We start from the raw sequence: 24,153 nt of genomic DNA on the forward strand, positions 1-24,153 counted from the left end.
TAGTATATATATATTAGTAGTATATATATATATATATATATATATATATATATATATATATATATATATATATGTGTGTGTTACACTCCGCATTCATTCAGTTTTCAAACGTTTTTCTTTGGATTTTCTGTCTTCAGATGGTGGCAGACTGAAAGCTTCCATATTGGGCATATCATGCATATCAGCTTTCAAATTTTGAAACTAGACTTTTGCAAACAATTTTTCCTGCCAACATGGAAACATGGAAATAGGAGGGAACAGCCCACGGACAGGCTGACGATTTCGAATGCATTCAGCATGAATAACTTGAAAGAAACGCGTATTTATGGAGCACACTCGTGCACAACCATCTCGTTTGATGGATTAACTGGATTACCTGATGAGCCTCTTTGCAGACAAAAAAAACTGTTTAGCATCTTGGCACTAACACGCTTTTTGATACTATTAAACACATCTTTTATTGGTGACGTTTCTGTGAAATTGAGAACACTTAAAAAGTTTGAAATAGAAAAGTAAGACGAGAGTAAATAAAATGGGAGAGAGGGATTGCTGCTGATTTGACCAGCTAATAAATCCCAGATATGCCAGCAGAGAGAGTAAATCTTGTGGATTTATTATGGATCTAATGTAAAATCAAATTGAAAGGGCTTGGTCTTACACCAGGCCTGCCTTGTCTCTGTTTTCTGCTTAAATACTCAACATGATACACTCTGAATTTCCCTTCTCGAAACATAAATAAACACGCTTGCACAAATGTGATGTCCTGTTCCATATAATGCATCTCAAGAAACTATAAAAATCAAAAAAGGAGTTACCTTGTTGTAGACCTCGGGAGGCTGAGACTAATTGTGTAAAGTAGCCTTCTCTCCCTTTGCCCTCAGGTCCTAATTAAGAGGAATTCCACTCGCTTTGGCTTCATCATGTAATTATGAAGCCAGAGAAAGAGGAGCTCACTTTGGAGCGAGTGTAAATACAAACAGACTGAAGAGGAGGAGGAGGAGGAGGAGGAGGAGGAGGAGGAAGGAGGAGACGGGCAGCACCAGGAGTTTTGTTTTTTTGGGGGTTTTTTTGCTGCACTTTGCAGTAGAGATGTGCAATACTGCAAGCTTTGGCTCTGATGCCAAGTAAATACAGGGCCACTATTGTCAATACCAGTACCAATACTTTAAACCTAACGTAACCCTATTCGAAAAATGTTACAGATTTATTTGCATTCTTGAATGACGGTGAATTTAGACAGGCAAAGCTGCCATCTGCAGATTCATAGAGGATATTTACGTTATGAGACATATGCGTGACTGAATGTCTTTAAATAAATAAATAAAAGCTGCACAACAAGAAAAGCTCATCTCACTGGGAGGCTTTCATTCATGTTTACAGCTGCAATGATTTATCCAAAATCAAGTAGTTATGTCTGCATTCATAATTTATGCTTGCGTGACCACTGCCTGACACGATGGCAACAACAACAACAACAACAACAACAGCAGCAGCATCGTTTAATGTGCAAGGTCATTAGAATTGGCCAAGAAGTCCAAAATATTTCAGCTGTGAACTCAAACTGAAAGGCCAGAGGGATCAAGAAGCAACAAAGTCATTCGACAGTCAATTTGACGTACTGTTGGTTTGGGGTCTCGTTCCTTGCATTCAGCCTGTCACATCCCATCACAGCGAGGCGGGCCTCAAAGCTCAGTCGTGTTTTTAGCACCACGGAAAAAGCTCAGGCAGAAGTCTCTGGTCGTCTGAGGCTATGATGAGTCGCTTGAGGGTGAAAAGGTTGCGACAGACCAAAGATTAAGTCGGTGACACGGTATGTAGGTCTTTAACTCGCAAGGAGATGACAGGATGGGATGCACCAAGGCTGCAGGGGCGGGTCAGCATTTCTGTTCCATCCCTCCTCCATCCTGGTTACGCTAATTACGTTACTCCTGGGGAGACGGTAACGCCTTAATGAGGCGTAGAAAACTTCAGTGTTGTGCTTGACATGGCAGTTTGTACCAACAGAGATGCTGAACTTTTTGCTGATTTCCACAGGAGTCTCACACTACATAATTTCTCCAGGAAGACATTGTTGGAGACATTCTGACATGTAAAAATGTTTTTTTTAATGTTGTTATCTCACATATAAACTGTTACAGCAGTGGATGCTCATAATATCGTATCTTAGGTCTGTGAGTGCAGAAGCCCCACCCAGCAGCTGTTCAATCCCATCGTTTGCAAATAACAGCCAATAAGAAAAAAGGTGTGTTACAAACAGGGTTTAGGTGGCTAAAACAGCTTGTATGAACTGAGGGTTTTCACCTCACTCAAATACAAGATAAACAGGGATTATTTTACTCTGTGAATCAAGCAAAGCTGCTCTGGTAAAAGAAAACATATGGAGCTGGAAATGAGCATTAGAAAGAAGACATGCAGAGCTGCGGCTGTTCACAACATTTAATTCTTTTTTCCTCCATTTCATTATGGTATTTTGGCAGCTCTAAGTTAAGAAGAATTTCCTGTTCAAACTCTGCAAACTGGTCTGACTGGAAAGGACTTTTCAATTACTTACAAAGAGGAATCAATAAGGACTGAGTCCAGATGTAATTGATTAAATGGAGTTAGTCCAAAACTTTCAAATTGCTGGGATGGAAGGATTTTTGGAAAGCACATTTAAAAGTATCCACTTAATCAAATATAATGAGTTAATGAATCCCATAAATTATATATTTTTTAAATCTCTTTTCTTAATGAACATACAGTGGGGCAGACCTCAACCCCATAGAAAATCTGTGGCGGGAGTTGAAAGTCCGTGTTGCTCGGCGACAGCCCCAAAACATCACTGCTCTCGAGAAGATCTGCATGGAGGAATGGGCCAAAATACCAGCTACTGTGTGTGCAAACCTGGTAAAGACCTATAGTAAACGTTTGACCTCTGTTATTGCCAACAAAGGTTATGTTACAAAGTATTGAGTTGTATTTTTGTTATTGACCAAATACTTAATACCACCCTGATTTACGAATAAATTATTTACAAATCCTACCATGTGGATTCATGGATTTTTTTTTCACATTCTGTCTCTCACAGTTGAAGTGTACCTCTGGTGCAAATTACTGACCTCTGTCATCATTTTAGGTGGGGGAACTTGCACAATCGGTGGCTGACTAAATACTTTTTTGCCCCACTGTAGATAGATCCAGTATTATGATGGCCTTTGAAATGCAGAGCACATTGATATTCACATTTCTGTAGAAGAAATAGTTTATTAAAGTTATTCCGAAGCTTCCCACAAGACTTAAAAGGCGGCCAGGAAAAACAGAGAGGCAGGGTATTTTCTCCTCCTCTGGGATGAGCTTATGCTCCTCGAGATTATCACTTTCCCCTTCTGGGGGATTTGTCACTGATCCCTCCTAGTGACTGTCCTTCAGGAATACATAATACAATAGGATAATACAACAGTAGACTGGGAACATTTTCTTTAGCAGGGCGGAAAATAACAATTTTGATGACTACTGCATGCAACACACTTGCACTCTCTTGCATTTCATATATATGCTGTCAATGTCAGACTCAGAGCTGCCAATCACTTGGTTTCCTCTCCTAATGCCATTTAGCGCTCTCATTTCCTTCCATACCCCCCCTGCTGATAGCGCTCCTGCTGCTCCATAACAAGCACCTGATTAGGAGTCTTATTAAGGCCTATATACCTTCAGCACATCCATATCCTGCAGAGACTCCAGGGAAGACCTCGTTATCTCCCCATCAGCTCTGCTGCCACCTTCTCTCCATGTCTGGCAACTGGACACTCTCCAATCATCACCATCGCACCAATTTAAAGGGCAACGCAGCGCCGGTAAATGCCAACAGACTTCCAAAATCTGCTTTCTCTGGCCTCGGGAAAAACTTAAGAGAAGCAGGCAGAAAATGGAATGAAAATAAAACCTACTTCTGACAAACACAGGAGAAATCAAGGCTGTAGCCTACATCTGAGAGATGCTCGTTGCTCATTAGGGATGGTGCTGCCTCATGCAAACAAATTGTGGGTGTAATTAGACATTTGACAGTTTTTAAAAGCAGCGATGCTTAAGAGAAGCCCGCAGCAGTTGTGTGCAACATGAGCATAAATCAGCTGCTTTCTAGTTGGTTTAATGATGAGAAAATGAAGCCTGTGGTGTCTCTGATGCTTGTCATCCCTAAAGCAAAGACACACATTATATATGCACAATACCTAATAACTGACTGGGACTATTAAATCTCTGTACAAGGGGGAATTTTGCAAAATTTAAAGAGAATCCAACGCACAGTGGCTGAGTTCTGGTCAATTACATTTATCACTGAGTGGAAAAGTGCATGCTGTCATCATTTTCACAATTTGTTCAAGAGTTTGAAATTTGGCAGCCAATTGTTGAAAAAGAATATATCATGTGGCTAAATAACTTCTTCTTCACCCACCTGTTTGGCTGCAAACTTTTGTAACACTGAAATGTTTTGGAGGAAAGAGAGACAAAAACAGCCATCACAGATATAAAAGTCCAATACTTCCTCATTTCATGAACAGAAGTATGAAGTTTGATACAAACGATAAGGATCACAGTAACACTTTATGCTGTATTCACACCAAATTGTTGGCTTGATTGGACACAACAGGGTCATTCCATCTAACATTAACCAAATCTGAAAGCCTGCACCTCATCCCCTCAGATTTGTCTGCTGCACACCTATGATGACAACTTCCCATTCGTTTATGACCCTACCACCTGAAATCTGCAACAGATATTGAGACTCATCAGACCAGGCAACTTTTTTCTGGTGCTCTGTTGTCCAAATTACTCTGTGAGCACATACAACTCGTAACCCCAGTTTCCTGTTCTTGCTGATCTTAACTGCTGTAGTCCATCTGCTTCAAGGTTTGAGGTGTTGTGGGTTCAGAAATTCTTGCATAACTTGGATATTTGTGTTACTGTTGCCTTCCTGCCAGCTCGAAGCAGTCTGGCCTTTCTCCTCCGACTTGGATTTTCTCTCTTTCACACCATTCTCTGTAAAACCTAGAGATATTTGTCTGAGAAAATCCCAGCAGATGGCCAGTTTCTAAAACACTTAGACCAGCCTGACTAACACCAACAACAATACCACCTTCAAACTTACTTAAATCACCGTTCTTCCTCATTCTGATGCTTGGTTTGAACTTCCGCAGCTCATCTTGATCAAGTCCACATGATACGTACCGAACTTTAATGTGTAAATCTTATTTTCAAACTGTATGTGCACAGATCAGGCTGTGCACTAACACTATCTGTTGGTATGGTCATCAAAATCTGTAGAAACATCTTTGAGATATAAACAAACAGAAATGAAACCATACTCTATCCCCACCACTCAGTCAAACAACATTAGGCAGTGTTTTCATGCTCGAATCAGTTGGCCTCAGGCCATTATATTATGTTTGTCAGTAAACACGCCATCATCGCTGCTGATTTCTTTGCAAATTTAACCTGAGCAAATGAGTATCCATTTTGCGGAGCATAATTGCAGTCCCAGAGCCTTTTGAAGAAGGGGGTCTTTGGATGTCATTTTCATTTGGCTGGCAGCCCCCGACCGTTTCTCCTGCCTTTCCCCGTCGCACATAATCTCCATCTCTCTGCTCATTCCACATCCTAACTACTCTGCAATCAAAACTGTCAGTCACACTTAAGGCTCTAAATACCTCATGATTCCCCAATCAGACACACCAGTCTCGCTTTACCTCGAACCGGCTCCAGACGCTGCTGCGACCCCATCTGTCCATCACACGCCGACTCATTTTTGAAAACGTCATCAAATGACAAGTTGTTTATCAACAAGATGCAATGAATGGGAAATGCTTTGACCTTCATGATGTCAGAGTCATGACATTTTCTGACTTTATCTCATTGTCTTTATTTGCTTGATAGCCAGTGTCGGTTGGTGGTGGGTGGACGGATTTCCATGAAATTTAGAAAGACACTGATGATCCTCGAGCTTTACTTTGGCACCAGCAGCAGTTCAAAGTTTCATTTTCTCTGTGAAATATCTCAGCTCACTAGATGTACCGTAGTATTTTAGCTTTTTAAAGGTTTATGTAAAGATAAAAGTTTGTGAAAGCCTTCTTTTGTCCAGTTCTTTTTGTTTAGATACTCTTTATTCTGTATATGATGTTCAGAAGTTTGGAGATCGCTTAAACTGACTGATTAAGCTAAAACGAATTGACTTCTGCTGCATATCTATATTATTGCTAATATATATTGTAATATATCTATATCATGGCTAAAGCACTTCTGGATGGATGCAAACTGCATTTCGTTGCCCTGTACCTGTGACATGTGCAATGACAATAAAGTTGAATTCTCTTCTATTCTATTCTATTCTATAAAATAAAATAAATCTGAGTTTAAAGTTCCCTATGTCCCAAGCACACAGCAAACAGAAAACCTTGTGCACTCTACATATAAATATGCAGTTAGGTTTACAGAGATCAGTGCCCTCTAGTGCGTGCAGGGACCTTGTGGTCACAACAAATTGGAGGTGCAAGGATGAGCAGCACATATGCCCTCTGATGATATTCAGCCATACTGAATTTGACCCTTTCTTACTCAAACATGAAGAGAGCAGAAATAAAACATCATTTGTTTTGGTAATAGTAACACCAGGTGGTTCTTTCTTGAATGTAAGACTTTATATTTATAAAAAATCTGTAACCATTTATAATTGGAGCATTATTTTCTAAAGCTCAGGGTCTGATCCAGTTAACTGTGAGAGACAGTTTAATATTTGCTAGTGTAAAGGCAGTACTGGTCGCGCTGTCAGCCATGAAACTGTTGGGTTTGTGAGCTGCTGACTGTCTGGCTGTGATTTCATCGTCTTGGGCACAAAGCTCAATCTCACCACTCCCCCAAACCACACACCTCGTAAAACAGCTCACCCTCTGTGACACCTTTACATCGCTGTGTTTAGATTTACTCACCGGCTGACAGCTCTATTAAGAGCAACGCTGATCATCAGGGCGGGAGCCGTTAACACTTCAATCTTCTTTTTTTTTTAAAAATTGTGGCTTTTGGTTTCATGAAGATATATATATCGCTTAAATTTCTCAGTTATTAAAAAAAAAACTTTTGGCTTTATTTGGTTGTTTTCAGTTGCTTCAACCCAACTAGCAAGATTTTATTGGTTTATTTTATTATTAATTATCTCATCAATTTAGGCTAGAGTGGATAAAGCCTTAGTCATACAAACTTAGAGACTGGTCTGAAACCATCTGGCAACCATCGGTCATCATGAAAAACACGTTTTTCTGTGATTCCTTTGGTCACTTATGTATTGCTAGTGTTGTAGTTTGAATGGAAGTGATGGACTTATCTACAAACACTGTCCAGTTTGTCTCTGAGCTGTAGTGAAACTGAAAATTGTTGAAAGTAGAGGTTCGCCTTCAAAGTAAAAGCTGTGCCGCAGAGCTGCAGACATGTTTCCGAAGGCACAACTTTTACTTTGAAGGTATTTGTTTGATGAACTTGTACCAGAAGCACACTACATCATCTGTCAAGCACTCCAGGGGTTTCTTAAAGTAAAGAAACTGGATATTCTTCAATGTCAAATCATCTAAACCCAACAGAGCATCCTTTACATTAAATACAAAACTGAATGCAGAGACACCAACAAACAAGCAGCAACTGAAGTAAAGGCAGTAAAGGCCTCGCAGAGCATCTCAAGAAAGAAAACATATTTTCTGATGATGTCTGTAGGCTATATTTGGCAAAGATTTTTCATCCAAGTATTAAAAGTATTAACGTTAGGTAGTTTGTTAGTTAGTCCAATTAAATTTAATCTCTGAAAATGGGTTACTTTAAATGCCTGTAATTCCTGAACAGTTAATCCAATACTTTTGTTAACCCCCCTGAAATAAAGCTGAAAGCCTGCACTTCATTCACATATTAACTGCCTTATTTAAAACCCACTGTGATGGTGTACAGAGACAGAATTACAAAAACAGTGTCACTATAACTGTTCGTGTTACAATTTGAACAGTTTACAGTTAAAATTACAGGAGACCGTTTACATTAGTGATGATTTTTTTTTAGCCACCCAGAAAGCAAAATTCAGGGTTAATATCTCAAAATTTCAACCTAATTACTTATATTTTCAAGTTACATTCTCAATTTCGAGTTATTTTTCCACAAGTTTGAGTTAGCACAAGTTAAGAATTTTAGATAATAACTTAAAACTTTGACTTATACATGCCAAAAAGTTTGTTTTTTTTCAGTGACAGAAATAAGCTTTTGGATAAAAAATCTCAGAAATTATTACTTGACATATAAAAATTGTTAAATAATAGTGTGATTAATAGTTGATATAAATTATGAACTTTTCAAAGTTGTTTCTAAGCGTGCTGAATAGCTGTTAAACAGATGCGCTGAATGCAGATGTATGTGCTTCAATCATAAACTATATAAAAGTTTTGTTTTTTCCAGGACTAACATTGACTTCATGTTACAATTGATTGTAAAGACTTACAAAGCTTTAAATGACTTTGCCCCAAACCACAGTATAATGTAGAGATGCTAAAACCTCATTCGCTCCTTCACTACCCCATCACTGCTCTCGCACCGTTGCACCCGTAAAAGCGTCGGGGACACAGCCTTCTCTGCTCATGCAACCAAAAACACTTAACCATCTGAGATTACAGAGGAGCTCGGGACGCAAGTGAGCACAACATTTTTTCATTCAAATTCAAAGTAAAACAGCACTTTAGTGTATTATTAGAAATGCTTGCTGTTTTAACCTTGAGTTGAAGCCACTGTATAAAATGCGCTCCACAAGCTGAAACGTTTAAACTGAGCCATCGCTGTCCTCTGTGTTTGTATCTCAGTTTTCAAAGTAGGACTATTTTATGTCTGTTAAGGTAACACGTGTGTGAAGCTGTAAACACAGATTTTACAGGTTGATTACTGTCTCTTTAAAATCCTCATCAGCTGAAGGAGGCAATCCACTTTCTTAATCCACAGACTCGAAACGGGTCTGTAGTGGGAATCCAAAATCTCTTCCAGCTGACTTGGCAGCCTTTTAATTCGGTTGATACACACTGCGGCACTGTTTCTCTTTCACTTTATGCTTCTTTGACATTTTTTTTTTGTACTCTAGCCGCCAACCGTCCAACCGCTGTGACCTCTCTGAGCTTAAAATTGAAATGTTTTCCGTTCCAGGCAGCACCTCTAGGGCAGGCGGGCGGGGAGGAGCAGCTGAGCACTTTAGAGGGGGTAGAGGAGAAGATGGCAGAGCAGAGGGTTTCATCTAAACACCTTCAGGTGAAAGCCTCACTCACTCCTTTCTGCTAATGGACTCTTCCCTCTGTGTGTGTGCGCGCGTTTTCACATGTGGTCATGTTACATCACTTTAAAGCCTCTCAGACTCTTCCAGTAATTCATTATATGGATGACAGGATAAAGATTGAGCAGTCATTAGTGTCATTAGCACTTGGGTTTATTTTGGAGTGCACATGCATACATGCACAGATTAAATTAAGGGGTTATACCTTCTCCAGAGAATAAATAAACAGAACAATAAAATTAGAGTGATCCATCTGGTGGCACTTTTTTTGGTGCTAAAATTAGCCACAAGTAGCTATCTTTGACCATTTTCACATCTGAAGATTGTCCTGAAGATTTTTCCTCCACTGCCTTCCCGTTTCAACAGTCTGGTCTTTTTTAAATGCCCCAACAACATGCACTTTGAAAAGCAGTGTAGGCGTATAAATCTGTGCTGAAACGGATAGTGTGCAAAAAACAAAAAAGAAAAAACCCCCGGAATAATTAAAAAAGAAAAAGACAAATCAAATGTAGAAGTTTCTAAAAATGTGCACATCGCCTTGGGTTGTATGTGGGTTGTGCAATTTTTGCAGCAAATATAAATGTACTTTCGTCCCAGTTGTAAGGCAAACAACAGAATAACATTTTCCATAAATTAATATGGAAATATGGAAATGTGGCACAAAGGATTCACACACAGGACACAAGACGAGTAAATCCTTGAAGTGTTCAGTGAAAAATGGAAATTTGAACATCTACAATATGCAAAACCAACCATTTTATGCTCATCTTTGGACCTACAAACAAAGAAATACACAGCTCATGTGCAATACTCAATCATGTCAGAAATGGACATTGCATTTTTGCATATTTGGATTTCATCGTTACTTTTCTGATGCTTTTTCACCAACTGACCACAATACACAGATGTGTTTGTGCATACAAGTGCACAATTTATTGATAACACATATTTTAATTTAGCACTTTGCTACTGAAAGGAGAACAGTTACTGAGGCAGTTGTATGTACCGACATATCACATGCAAAAGTTACGTTTGCGTGATTTCCTGTTAATATTTTAGAGGCAAAATGTGAAGTTAACATGAACCTTTTATGAGAGAAGTGTGGTAAATTATTTTTAACTACAATATCTGATTCATTTCAAGGGAGTTGTTACACTTTATGCATGTAAACAAAAACATCTCTGTAGAGATTTTTTTAAACTTAATGTAATATTTGTTAAAAACCAATTTATTACAGAAAATTCAAGATTTGAAAATGGAGTGTTTATTTATTATTATTGTCCTTATTGTTATTATTATTGCTATTTAATGGAGTGTTTATTGAACCTTCTGACGAAAAAAAGAAAAGGTAAGTCAATATCAATTTTCATGCATGAGTTTGTATCACATTTGCTACATCAGGCTTGTTCTTTAATTTATTGCTTAAAAACGTATTGTGTAATTTATTTTGTTTTTTTAGAAGTTTAAAAAAATCACAAAAACTCATGCATCAAATATGATACACTTGGCTTTACGGGGCTAAGGAACTTGTATCAAATCTCGCAAGGACCTTGAACTGGGGCTGATCCAGAACATGTTGGACAGATCACATCTCTCAGCTGATTGGTGGAGGTCTGGGCACCTCTGCTTAGACTGCTGCTCAAGAAGGCATATGAGAATTAAAGGTTTAGATTAGAAAATAAACAATGAGGTACAATGACTCTAATTGGATTATTATAACACATGGACAGGAAGCACACAAGTGGCATTTTAATCGATAGATTTCATCTTCCAGACATTTCCTGGATCTTTTCTCATTATCTGGCCTCCTCCTCCTCCGCCGTCGTGGTGAGGCTGTCTAACCGCCTATCTTTGCCTCTCCTTTCCTAAACACAATGTGACGGTGATAAGCTGTACGGCCCAGTTCCACTTGACATCTTTCTGAGGAGGTGTAAATTTGAATGCCACGCAGCACAGCGAGCATTCACATAATAATATCAGTCAGTCAGGAGCTGTATCAAACTGTTATCATGCATGAAACACAAGGCAACTAGAGCGTGCACGACTCACACTGAGTCTCTATGTCACTCACGCTAACACGTAGCTGAAGAGCCATCAAAAAGGCCATGCGTGTAGTGGCAGCTGTGTCCTGTTACAGCGCTGCTTCCTGTTGTTCTGGAAAGCAACATTTGGATCAATAAACCTTCAGCTACCAAATGGACCTTTTATTGCTACCTCTGAATGCCAGCTCCACTCTCTAGAGGACCACTTAGTACGCAGAGAGCACCATGAGGAGAGCCACTTACTGCACAGGGAGCTGCTGGTCAGGCAACCAGGAAATGGATGCTGGGTTGGAAATGCTTCAGCAGCACTTTGAGTAACCCACCTCTGATTCTATGGATTTTTATGGACTTATAGTCACAGAAAAGCAAGCAGCTGCTCATGCCAAAGGCAGTGTTCATGTATGCGCATTTGTGTGGGATCCAGATGGCCATCAGAGCTCTGGAGCCCATCCAGGTTATTGAGCATCGATGTGCATCGTCTTGTCAAGAGCTGTGTGCCTGCTGCTCCGCACTGAGCATGCTCACCTCAGCCTGCTTGCATCATCGGTGCCAGTTTATAATAAGGCATGCGTTTAAAAGTTTATAAGTTGTAACTAATGGATTTATTAATGGCAACTAAAGTGGCAGTTTACAATCTCTTTAATTCCTCTGAAACACAAAGTATGAAGTGAGCAAAAAAACAGCAGATGGGCGACAAATTACCAGAGAAAACAAGTCTCTTAATGATGTGTTGGGATCACGCAGGCATCCAGTACAATACTCAGAGAGCCTGTCACTGTATGTGACGTCCAGAGGATTTTGTTTACATGATGTCAGGTTTAAATGGCATCAGAGACACTTTCTGCTCTGATAATTAATGATAATTTTTATATATTTTGTCATCATCACCATCGCTCTGATCCACAAACCCTCAGACCCCTTTGGCTCCTCCTGGAGATGGAGAAGCCACAGGAGAGTGAACCTGTGTGGCTATTTTGGGCTGAACAAGGCTCCAAAGGCTTACACCAGGACACAACCACTTGCCAACTAGCCCTTCCCCCAGGCCTGTCTGTAAGGTGGAGCCCAAGTAACCTTTTCTGGGTGAGGCTGAGGCTCACCCAAGATAATTTGCTAAGAGCAGTATAGTATATAGGATCACTCATGAATAAAATTCCCTTCAGCATGAGGAGGTCTGCAGTTGTAGTGATGCTGTACTGGTTTGTTGTGGTAAAGAGAGAGCTTAGTGTGTCTACCAGTGTTGGTCAAGTTACTTGAAAAAAGTAATCAGTAACTAATTACTGATTACTTCCCCAAAAAACTAATCCCGTTACTTTACTGATTACTTATTTTCAAAAGTAATTAATTACTTAGTTACTTTTTAAAAACACGATTTACAACCTGAATAGGTGATAAAGCAATAGATCTTTCAGCCCAATTCTACTTTTTCTGCATAATCCATCATACAAAATGTAATCAAATAGAAAAGTCTCTTTTTTTAACTTGTTTTATCAGTTTTAATCTTTTAACTTTATGCATCAAGCAAAAATTTAATTATATGCAACATTCTCTGACTTGAATAAATTAGTTTAACATTTAAACCTTTTTTTTTACACATTCCAGCACATAAAATAAAAATATTTTTTGTGTTTACACTCACTCTTTCAAATAGATGCAAGTAAAACACAGCAGAAAATAAATAAAGTCAAAGACTCAGCGGTCCTGTTGCTCTATTTTCACCTGTAAAGCAGGAACAGGGTAGGCGGAGGTTTACCCTGGTGCAGGTGTGCCGCGGTCAGTTAAAGAATCCCGAGTTTCTCTGTGAGTTTCCCATTACGGCACTCGTGCTTGCTTGGAAGTTTAGGGGTTTTTTTCGCTGTAAAAAGAAGTTTTCTTCCCACGCACGATGGACGCTAATGTTTTTGTCACTTTTTATGGACTCAAACTCAAAGTAAGGTCAGTACTTCCACGCTTTGAACGCTGCACGCTCATACTCTCTGCCACAATCGATATGTGATCCATTGTTGATCTGCACACAGCTGTTGTCACTAACGGCGCACTCGCTTACTCACTGTCGTGAGACATTCTCGCAAAAAATCACGGTTTTAGTAACGCAGTAACACAGCGTTCCTACGGGAAAGAAACGGTAATCTAATTACCGTTTTTGCAATAGAGATTGAAAATGTGACGTCACTCAGGGGTAAAACCGCAAAGAATTCTGGGAACTCGTGGCAAGAGGTACTAGCGCAATTGAAATCAGTGATCAGCGATAAAAAGAAACACAAAAAATGGCAAGAAGCTGTTGTATTATTAACTGCAATAAAGAGAGCCATGTTTCCGAAGTAACAAAGAGGCGACTGGATTGCAGCCATTCAAAGACGTCCCAGAACACTCCAGCTCACAGGTTAGTCTGCTCGAAGCATTTCTACAAAGGTCAGTCTGCTGTTGTAGTTAATGCGTCATTTTTCTTAACATAATTGGTGATATAGGTTACAAGCAAGTCTGGCGCTGAACAGAAATTGTCGCGCTATGCTCCTTTATTTGTTGTGCATAAATAGTGAATTGTCCTGACACAATATTGTGTTTCGCTTCTGTTATTACCATGGTACATTGACAAAAACATAAAACAGTTGTTTTGTATCACTAATTGTCCAGTGCGATTACAGCATACAATATTATTGTCACTGCTACATTTCTGTGATGGGTACCAGAATTTATTTCTACTACTAATTAATTACCATTGAGCTCAAAGGTCCTATTAATAAACGGTTAACGAATGTGTGTTTATGAAGACGATTTGTGAGACTGGTAAACTTATGATATGTACGATGGTCTTTCGTTCTACACGGTGCATTTCAAGGTCCTGCACCCATCCGTCGGTAAACTGTACCTGGGCTTGTTGCAGTGACCTGAAGTTACTAAACTTCACGAGTGTATGCACTCACTCCAAGAAGCGTATAATTATAAATATGAGCGTGGTGAAAGTTGGGCAGCACACTAATGTATTTTGTCCCTCTGTGTGCTCGTAAGGATCTAACCCTTTCACTGGTTTGATTTTTTTCCTCGTATCTTTTCTTTGACTTTTCATTAAGTCTGTCTTTGTACGGACCAGCATTGTTCTCCTTCGTTTTGTACATACCTTTTTGGGGGGCAAAGAAAAAGCAAGAATTTATTGGAACCGAAGAATGAATGTTTTGCGGTGCTGCAAATGCTTGCATTTGATGCAGGTACTTGGATTGTTTTGCCACGAGTTACCGGCATGCAATGCGCGAAAGTCACATGGTCTGTCAATCTCTATAGTAATCCCTTACTTTACTCGTTACTTGAAAAAAGTAATCAGATTACGCCCATCTCTGGTGTCTACATTCCTACCCTCAGCGATGGCCATGAAGTGTGTCTACCAACAAATTTAGTCTGCAGTCATAAATTTAAGTAAATCAAATATATGACTCCATAAAGTGTCCAGTAAAGAGACCCTGCTGTTTTTTTTTTTTTTTAAATCCAAAGACGTGAGAAGAGCTCATATAGCGTAAAAGACTATAAATAAACTGGCAGATTACTGGTATTTATCAGCTGTACAGCATTGATTTTGTACTAAATTTGGGCTAAATACTCAAATATATTGTGTTGAAAAGCTTTTTAAAAAGAGTTATTTTTCATTGTGAAAAGTTTTTATTTTCTCAGCACAAAGATGGGAATAAATAATGTAGGAAACATAAGAAGTTATTAATGTGTTTTTATTATAAACAGCCTGTCACACCCCATAAGCCAAAATTACACCACTTAGAAAGTAAATCTCCATCATCAAAACAGTCTCATCTTTGACCTCTTTGACCTTTAAACTGTGATTTTTTTTTTTAATCTAGTCGCAGAAGAGAGAAAATGGAGGACCCGATTAACTACTGTACAAAGAAATGCAAAAGATGACCATCAAAGCTGTGTTCTGTTTCATATCAAAAAAAGGATATCTCATCATTAAAGAGATCATCATTATTCCTGGCATATCTTTCAGAAATCTTGATGCACCAGAAGCCAATACTCATCAAACATTCAAGAGATCCCATTATTGGAAAGAAGCCTCTGAGCAGTATGTGCTGTCTTTGACAGCCTATCACAGCAGCCTCAGACCACCTGAAATGGCATCTGACAGGGAATATATGTATTTTTTTTACATCCTGATGGGATCAGACAGAGGAAGCTCCTCGAGATTGTGTATCCAAGCTGCCAAGAGAGCTTTTAGTGGCTGGTCCCACATATGGACTTGTTGGGACTTGAAAATGACATTGAGGAGGAAAGGTGAGAGAAGTGTTGATTCACTCCATTCAGATGTCGTAATGGAGGTCTTCAGATCAGATGAGTATCAGCGATCATCGTTTAAGGTCCTTGTATAGGATTTGCTGAGTTTTGGTTTCATTTTGTCTTGAGTTTCTCTTTTTTTTCATATCGTTATTACATTCTGTCTACATGCTAGCTGCCTCTTGCTCGTTATTTCTATTTAATGACGTTGCCTACATTCTGATTTCTTCATTGTTTTTGCTGATTCTTTGCAGTTGTGCCTGCCTCACCTTACTTGTCTCCTCCTGTGCTTTATTTCTGCCTTCTGTATATATATGTATGTTTTGTGTATGTATGTATTTGTATACATAAAGTCTTGTCTTTACTGTTGTTGGATCATTCACTCTGACTTCTTTTTGTGTGGTTTCCTGTTTTATTTTATTTTCTAGGACTCAGTATATTTTTTGGACCAAATTCATCATAACCAGGATATCTTTCCATTATTTAGCTTCATTTAATGAGCATCAGGAATCACACTAAGAGCTTGGTAAGTCAATCCAGGGTTTATCAGTTTAGCTACAAGCACTTTCACAGGAAGGGGCATGAGTTTAAGCTTCTGACCAATCACAAGCATGGACATGTCTACTGGAAAACCAGCGGTGTGGGTGTGTACAACAGGAAAAAAGCATTGTTCTGGAGTTCAGTAATCAAAGGATTGTATGAGTGTGTGTGCTTCAAGTGCTTTGGTCAGCAGGACATTAATAAAGACCCGCTACATTAATAAAGTTTACCCTATTTGAAGGTTTTCCTTTCTGCCTTTGTGTCAAGTCTGTGTTTCTGTTCTTGTGTTACTTCCTGTTTTATGTTGATATCCCCTCGTCTCGTGCATTATGTTCAGTTTTGCTTCTTTGTCATAAGTTAGATTCTGTTCAGCTGTTTTCTCCAGGCGTCTCCACTCTGACCTCATCTCCTCTTGTGTATTTAAACTCTCTGCTTTTGTTCTCTGCTTTGTTGTGTCCTCTCTCATGGCTGTGTCCTTTGTGTGTTTCTCCAAAAGTGTTATAGTTTCAGATTATTTGTAACAGGCTTGTTGTTCTTTGTTATTTATCAGCAATAAAGTCATTTTTGAGTTTTATATCTCTTGTTTCCAAGTCCCGTGTGTGGGTTCAAACTCCTGCCTGCTATACAACAAGCCGTGATGTTCTGTCATTAAGACATGTTAGGATTATTATTTATTAATGTTTACAGATCAATAAATTCTTATTTTAAAAAACAGACGAAGAAGAAATCTACATTTCTTACTGAATCTTATCAGTGAAAGACAAAGACTCCAAACTCTCCTGCTACCTGAGAGATCTTCCAGGAATGGTGATTTTTCAGAGAACTCAAAAATAAAAAGATTCTTCACCCTCAGAAAATATGAAGCAATAATTCTGATTAAAATGCAATTGACATATATAAAATTACAGGTTTATTTAGTAAAATAATCAGTGGTTATAAGATTACATTAAATTTAGCATTTTACAGACTACTATTTTACATATGTAACAAAAAAACACGGAAAGTTTAAGAAACTGTCAGCATGTTGTCAGCTCAGTGTATAGTAGTTTGTTCTCTGGAAATGGCTCCCCAGGACATTAGCGCGTCCCTACTATTTGCCTTACGGTGCGACAACAATGTAACTGACTTGGTGAGCTTAGAAGATTGCCAAACTCTTTTCTGACATTTTACGATCAGTCATTAGCCATGAAAATAATCATTAGCGAGCGCAAAAACTCTCTGTTCTCCTGACTTGGTGGGAAACCCGAGGAAGGCCGACATGGCTCAGAGGAATAAGAAGCAGCTTTGATCTGTGAGTAAAACACCACAAAGATACCAACTGCTCCTCATTAGGAATGGCTCGTGATTGAGCTCATCATTGTGCTTTGTCTCCGAGATAATCCAACTCACAGCTGCTAGAGCTTCGGGGATTTTTAGATGAAAAGGGAACATTGTGCTGGGAGTAGGCCAACAGCTGGCCAGTGGTTCTGCTAACCTCTGCTACTTATAAATGATTAGGTATTTATTGTTTGGCCGGGTGGCCAGCAGACTTGAACCCCAAATGTGTGGGCATATTCTGTAGGCAGAAAGCAGGAGTGCAGTTTAATGTGATTGTTATTGGTTATGACATTTAATTCCCATTTGAGAACAAGCAGTGTTTTGCTGCAAGCATTTATAAAGGTGCATGATGCGATGCTGGCAGATTATTTATATACACAAACGTTTCTGAGCCAGAGACTCGGCGCAGAATCGCTGTCTTTATCAGTCATTACTTATCATATGTTTCGCTGCGGGGGTGTAAATTTGTGCAGCGCCGTTCATTTTCTCAAGAAATGAAATCAAATCTCTTATTTCTGGATCAAATTAAAGCTCAGTGAGTCATGTAGCTGCTTCTTTCTTCCACCTCTCTCTAGTCAATGTTGAGTCAAGGTCAAGTGAAAGACAAATGGAAGATATCGGCTATATTCTTCTTTTTTGTTCCCAGTTGGGACTGTTGACCTTAAACCAATCTTTATGAGAATACAAATGAGCTTCCATACGTCCATCGGACTTATTTAGATAGATTTATGTTTGCATTTTTACACAAAAATCACAAGCTGAGGAAAACAAATATCAAAAGACTTTAAAAGGGAGCTCCTTCTATCCTGCACATCAAAGCCGGTTTACAGGTTTATTGGAGAACTTGTTCTATATGTGGTGAAAATGTTGTATCCAAATTGGATAAATTAAAAACTGTCAGCTGAGGACAAAGGCTACAAGCTTGAAAATGAACCCAAAAAGACAAGCAGGTTCAGTGGACCCCTGCAGATGTTTCTCATCTGCTCGAGGCTACACTCGCCTAAACTGTCAGAGGTTGACTCATGATGTGACTGATTAACGGTGAGTGTTGTGGTGCACCAGATTGAGGATCTGTGCTTGTGTTTTAATTCTGCTATTTAGTCACAGGTGAAGAGGTGGGGTTGGCATTAGGTGTGGGCAGAGTCTCCTATCTGGTTGTCCTTTCCACACCTGTCCTAGATTCAGTCATCATGTGTGGGTATTTAAGGTTGCCTCAGTTCCTGGTCAGATTGCCAAATGGAGCTTGTGACAACCCTGTTACCAGTGATTAGTGTTCCTATTCACCTGTTAACCCTGGTCCCTCTTCTGTTTTCAGTTACCAGTCACATGCCCTAGTGAATCATCTGTTATCTTGGCCAAGGATGTTTGGAATGTAGACTGGAGCATAAGAGAATGGAACCACCAACCTTCCAATTAACAGAGGACCTGCTCTACCTTCTGAGCTATAGTCACCCAAACTGAGGTATTATTAACGCTGTCTCTCTTTACTTTTTCACCAACTTATAAATAAACACTTGAAAGGCATAAACTCCTTTCTAAGTCTGCTTTCTGGGTCTGTGACAATCCTTAGATGAATATGAAATAAGATCAACTAATGTGAGACTTCAGCAATAATCAGCACTAAAATTATTGCAAGCCACACTGTGTGACACGGATCTAGTAAACTTGGTTAAAAGATCAGGTAAAATCACAGTACCTGGTGAACTGTGGTCTAGAACAGGATTTATGGTCCTGTGTTATTACCCATTTACTTAGCTTGTTAGCTTTTGAGGTACTGCAGCCATGAAACTGCTAACTTATTCCCCATTTTGGAAGTATGATAATCCAGGGTCATGTGAATGGGGCATCAGTGACACACAGGTCTAGAAAACTGGTCCACAACCATCTGGAAACTGGATTTTTCACTAGAAAGAAATGTGTATCGTGCGAGTGGTTGTTCAAAACCTCCTTTCGATTGCTTTGATCGCTAGCATATTGGTGCAGTTGTTGGTAGTTTTCATGGACTAATGGAAGTTGTCTGCAAAGTGTGACAGAAAACAAAAGAGTTCTCTGTTTGAGGTTTGAGTCACACTTTTCCAAATCTTACAGCCCCTCGGTTAGTATTTAGCAAGTCAGCGTCCTCCATGCATACAACAGGCAATCTGCTAGTGACCAAATCAATCACAAGGAGGTTTGTGGTGCAGCACTCTGTTTCTGGCAACGAGCAGCCCCCAGAAACCCAACCAGTCAGGGTATGCACATTTCTCCCTGACGTTCGGCAGTTGTGTAGCATCCATTATGGTGGACAAATCTCAAGCAATATGGACATGACAATATTCAAGAAACCTTCAACCAACAGAGCCTAAGGAGATGCACTTTATTTGCATTTCTCCAAAAACCCAAAAGCATGAACCTAATCTCAAAGATTCCAGGTTCACATAGACCAGTTGAAAAGTTGGTGACAGGAAGGTTTATCACAAAGAGGAAAATGTAGATAGAAAGCATGCATGCAGTGGAAAGCTTTAATTGCTTTTAATGAAGAAGTTCTCTGTAGAGGACTGCTGTCTTTTCCACAGCAGAGGTTAACATAGTAGACCAGCAAACATGAACAGCAGTAGCCCACATTACCAGTGGTTCGACATACTTTTAGCACCGCTCAAAGGTGACAGCACACAGCTGTAGACACGAGCCTGTAAGGCTCAGTGTATAGCGCCTACAGACTACCACTCTCGAAGCTCAGTTTACACAGCTCTTATACCTCTGCTGTTTCTTTCGATGCTGTCCTTGGTGAATGTTCATTTCAAAAATACACTGCAGCCCTGAACTTTTCCAGACATCCTAGCTGAGGTTCGCATAAGAATGCAAATGTCCAGAAGCAGTCAGATTGGACATTAGCCAGTGTTTAATCTGCCAACTCCCTAGTACAATGTCAGAGAAATGTTCTTCTTAAGAAGAACTCAGTAAATCATCTTAAATGCTTTCAGAAAATGAACAAGGTAGGAATAGACCATCTATTTCCTTAGCTGCTTATTTAGCTAAGCGCCATGGGGTAGCTAGACAGGTCACCAGTCACAGGCCCATCACACAGAAAACAATAGAATCACCAATTAACCTTAGAAGTATGCATTTGGACTGAGGGAGGAAGCTGCAGTCCAAAGACATGCTGCCCTTTGATAAGCCCACACATTTAAAATTGTCTAAACTAAAATGGACTTTCAGTAAGCGCTTCATTAATTGGCCACAATGCTGCTAACAGAAGTATTACAGCACATCTGGGCTCTTTGGGCCAACACTGTAAAAACCAGGGTGTCATATCTTGACAGCCACCTCAATTGGAATATGAATATCAGTTCAGTTGTCCAGTCATGCTCTGTTTTCTCTTGTAGACCGTTATTAAGTCCTTATACACAAAGACATCTACACAAAACTACAGCTTGTCCAAAATGCAGCAGCCAGAGAGCACATCAGTCATGTTTTAGCTTCTCTTCAGTAGTTACCTTTTCATTTGATGATTGATTTTAAGATTTGATTGATGGGTTTTAAAGCCCACTGTGGGCTCACAAACTAAGTGTATCTCAGATCTTCTGACACCTTTTAAAGAAGGATACAGCCTGAGATACCCAGCCAGGGTTCTGCCAGGCCTATCCCAACAATGTAAATTTGTAAATGTGTTTTAAAAGGTGTCATATAAATAAAATCTCTTACTGTTATCACAAATCAGTGTCAGCAAGCTGTGAACAAATCATAAGATAACTATAGTAATAACGCTTGATTCTTGCTTTATTGTCTCTTGGCCTAAAGTTGGCATGGGAGGGAAAAATGGCCACGGGGTACATGCTTCACTGGAGTAAATGTTTCTCATTCACATGTATATGAAAAATACTTTATTTTAAAACACTTGGTATGTGTGCAGTATTTTTGCACCGGGTGTAGGAGGTGGTGTTTGTATGTAGGATGGTAAATGGAGTGGTACTTATAGAGTGTCTTTCTACTCTCTACTACACTCTGCTACATGTCTCATCCTTCACTCTAAGCGCTTTCTAACATTCATAGACACGGATGTATCAGGGTTCAGTATCTTGCCCAAGGATACGTCTACATGCGGGCTGGAAGAGTCAGGGATTGAGTCATCAACATACCCTCTGAGCCACAGCTGTATCCTGCTTGTATTCTATTGTGACTTTAATAAGGACTCTTGGGAGATATAAATCTAAAAGGGATCCAAATAAACAGAAAACAGAAAAACAATAAAATGTACAGAAAACACATCTGTGATAAATGAAAGGGGTAAAATAAGAAACGATTTCACTATTAAACTCTCTGCTCCTGTATGTACAGAAATAGTTTGTTTTGGATGGAACTCTCTGCAAAAAGGAGAAGAACTAAAAAATAATTAAAGGCGGGAGGAAACAGCTCACTCAGTACTATACATCATTACATTTCTTTGTGTGAGTTTTTGTTTTCTTATTATTTAACGTCCTGGCTGGGATTGAAGATAAAACCTTCCCTGTGTCATTAAATGAGCAAAAGAAGAATTTGCGTTTTCCAGTTTATGTTTAAGCACACCACAGGAAACACTGAGAAGTTATAAAATCAACGATATATTGAATTGAAGTGGAAGAAACTAAGAAGATATAAGCTTATATTAAAATCTTCCATCTGTATTTTTGTACTTAAAATCGCTGTCTGTGTATGAAGAGAGTTCATTCACAGCTTCAGGTTCAGGGGGAATGAGTTCTCTGAAAGCAAAATGAAAATATTAGCATGCCTTCATTATTTCATTCTTGAGGGTTTAGTACAATGTTTGGAGCTGAAGATTTGGTCACTCCAAGGCTGTTGCCAGCCCACCTACACCACAGACAGTTATATAATGTTTTACAAGGGCTTTATTAACCAGAGAGAGTCTCTGACAAAAGGTCTCATCAGACAAAATCTACTCAATTTGGGCTCAGTGGCTTAACCTGTTGCACATTGTGATCATTTTTTTTTCTGTTTTACAGTTCAGGGTCAACTAATTTACATATGTAATTTGATGTAAACTACATGTTTTTGCTGTTGTTTTTGAAGTGAAAAAGCACTCCAACCTCTGAATTTGTTGGTGCCTTAAAACAATATACAGATGTTTTGTGCCAAAAACTATACAAGTCCACACCCTGACTGGGAGATGAGGGTAATATCTGTGCCTTTAAACAGTTTTAGGTTATAACATTTTGCTCACTGGACTCTTCTCACTCACCCCCAGAGCTCCCCTACAAGCCATCTTTCCAAACTTCCACCTGTAGTCATGCCTCTTACCTGCAGCCAGCTGCATCCAGCCGCAGATCTTGTACACGGTGCCGGTGCTACAGAAGAAGAAGAGCGCGAAGCAGGTGATGCAGGTGAGCACCAGCGCCATGGACATGCCGATGAAGAAGGAGGCAGCTTTGAACGCACCGGAGGGGATGCTGCTGAACTCGGTGAAGCTGCCCTGACAGGTCAAGTCCCGGGACAGCCCGTTTCCAATGCAGTAGTGGAACAGACCGAAGTAGCCCGCCTGCGGCGTATCCACGCCATCCCCGATCCAGTACGGCTGGATGAAGCACACCACGTTGACGATGGCGAAGAGGATGGTGAAGATGGCCCATAGGACGCCGATGGCGCGGGAGTTGCGTACGTAGTTGGTCTGGTAGATCTTGGCAGCCTCGGATGCGGGGAGCATGGTGGTGGTCGTGTTGGGGGCCCCGGGGACCATAATGTGAGGGTGGTCTGCGCGGTCCTCGGGATCTATCAACCTCCTCAGCAAACTAACATCTGCCTCATCTGACCACAATATCCCGCACAACTTCTCCCTGTCGCTGCTCGCGGATTTTTTTCCCCTACTGTCTGTTCAGTCACAGTTATCACAGCATCACTACGCTCTCATCCGTGGCAAGGTCGGTGTTTGATTTCTTTTTGCTTTTCACTCATTAGTCGGCAGAATCAAGACATGCGCTCCAGGGAGAAAAAAAGACGAGCTCTGGGAATCCAAAATTTAGGGGATTTCTTCCATATTTGCCTTCATGTGTAGGTTATGTTAAAATGTCTCTGCCTGAATCTTGTCCGCTGTTCCGATAAACCGTCTCAGCTGTGTGCACGGCTCTCCCTGAAATGGTCAGCCCGTTCTCGACGCCGACAGACCGACAGCGCAGCTGAGCTCCTATTGAATTAGAGTTGGAGGATAGCCTCGGATATTACAGGGCCAACCCACATCCCTTAATCCCACTCTGACGTACAGTCACCCGCGAAATCTTAAACAGACACTGATTTTTTTTTCTTCTAGAGCGAAGCGATTTTACGCCTGATCACTGCGACAATAATTGTATGGAAATTAGTGGATATAAACGCATCTGCTATTCAAATATTGATAATCAAATGCCAAGATGCAGGGTCTTTTCTCTAATGTTTTACCTAGACTGGTACATTCTTTAAACTGTAGCCCATTTTCTGGTCTGTGATATTAAGCTTTTTGAGCACAAAGACTAGATCAGTAGGCTACAACAACGATTTATTATATGTATTTCTTGCAACTGGCAAAAATAAATAAATAACAAGAAAAATAATAATGATAATCTCACATCAAGAACGAAACGTGCAGGATATTACGTCTTTTTCATCATTATTTTGCTAAAAATATTAAAAATATTATATTATAATATTACATTAAGCAGG

General features: G+C 39.8%; 1 protein-coding gene and 1 long non-coding RNA gene across 2 annotated transcripts in view; one reads left to right on the forward strand and one right to left on the reverse strand.

Moving 5' to 3' along the window:
- Positions 1 to 24,033, reverse strand: part of lhfpl3 (LHFPL tetraspan subfamily member 3) — a 60,029-nt gene extending 35,996 nt beyond the window's left edge. Inside the window, exon 1 of the mRNA XM_082510241.1 lies at positions 22,762 to 24,033. Coding sequence (XP_082366367.1) covers positions 22,762 to 23,197 — 436 coding nt within the window. The 5' untranslated portion in view covers positions 23,198 to 24,033. The remainder of the gene's footprint in view (positions 1 to 22,761) is intronic.
- LOC309692066 lies at positions 12,482 to 22,784 on the forward strand. Its single transcript, XR_014272197.1, has 4 exons — positions 12,482 to 13,290; positions 15,201 to 16,156; positions 18,803 to 18,949; positions 22,709 to 22,784. It is a non-coding gene; the product is annotated as an uncharacterized lncRNA (long non-coding RNA).
- Positions 24,034 to 24,153: the final 120 nt, after the last annotated feature.

The sequence above is a fragment of the Aulonocara stuartgranti genome, assembly GCF_965226115.1.
Source record: "Aulonocara stuartgranti genome assembly, chromosome: 17".
Classification (NCBI taxonomy): Eukaryota; Metazoa; Chordata; class Actinopteri; order Cichliformes; family Cichlidae; genus Aulonocara; species Aulonocara stuartgranti.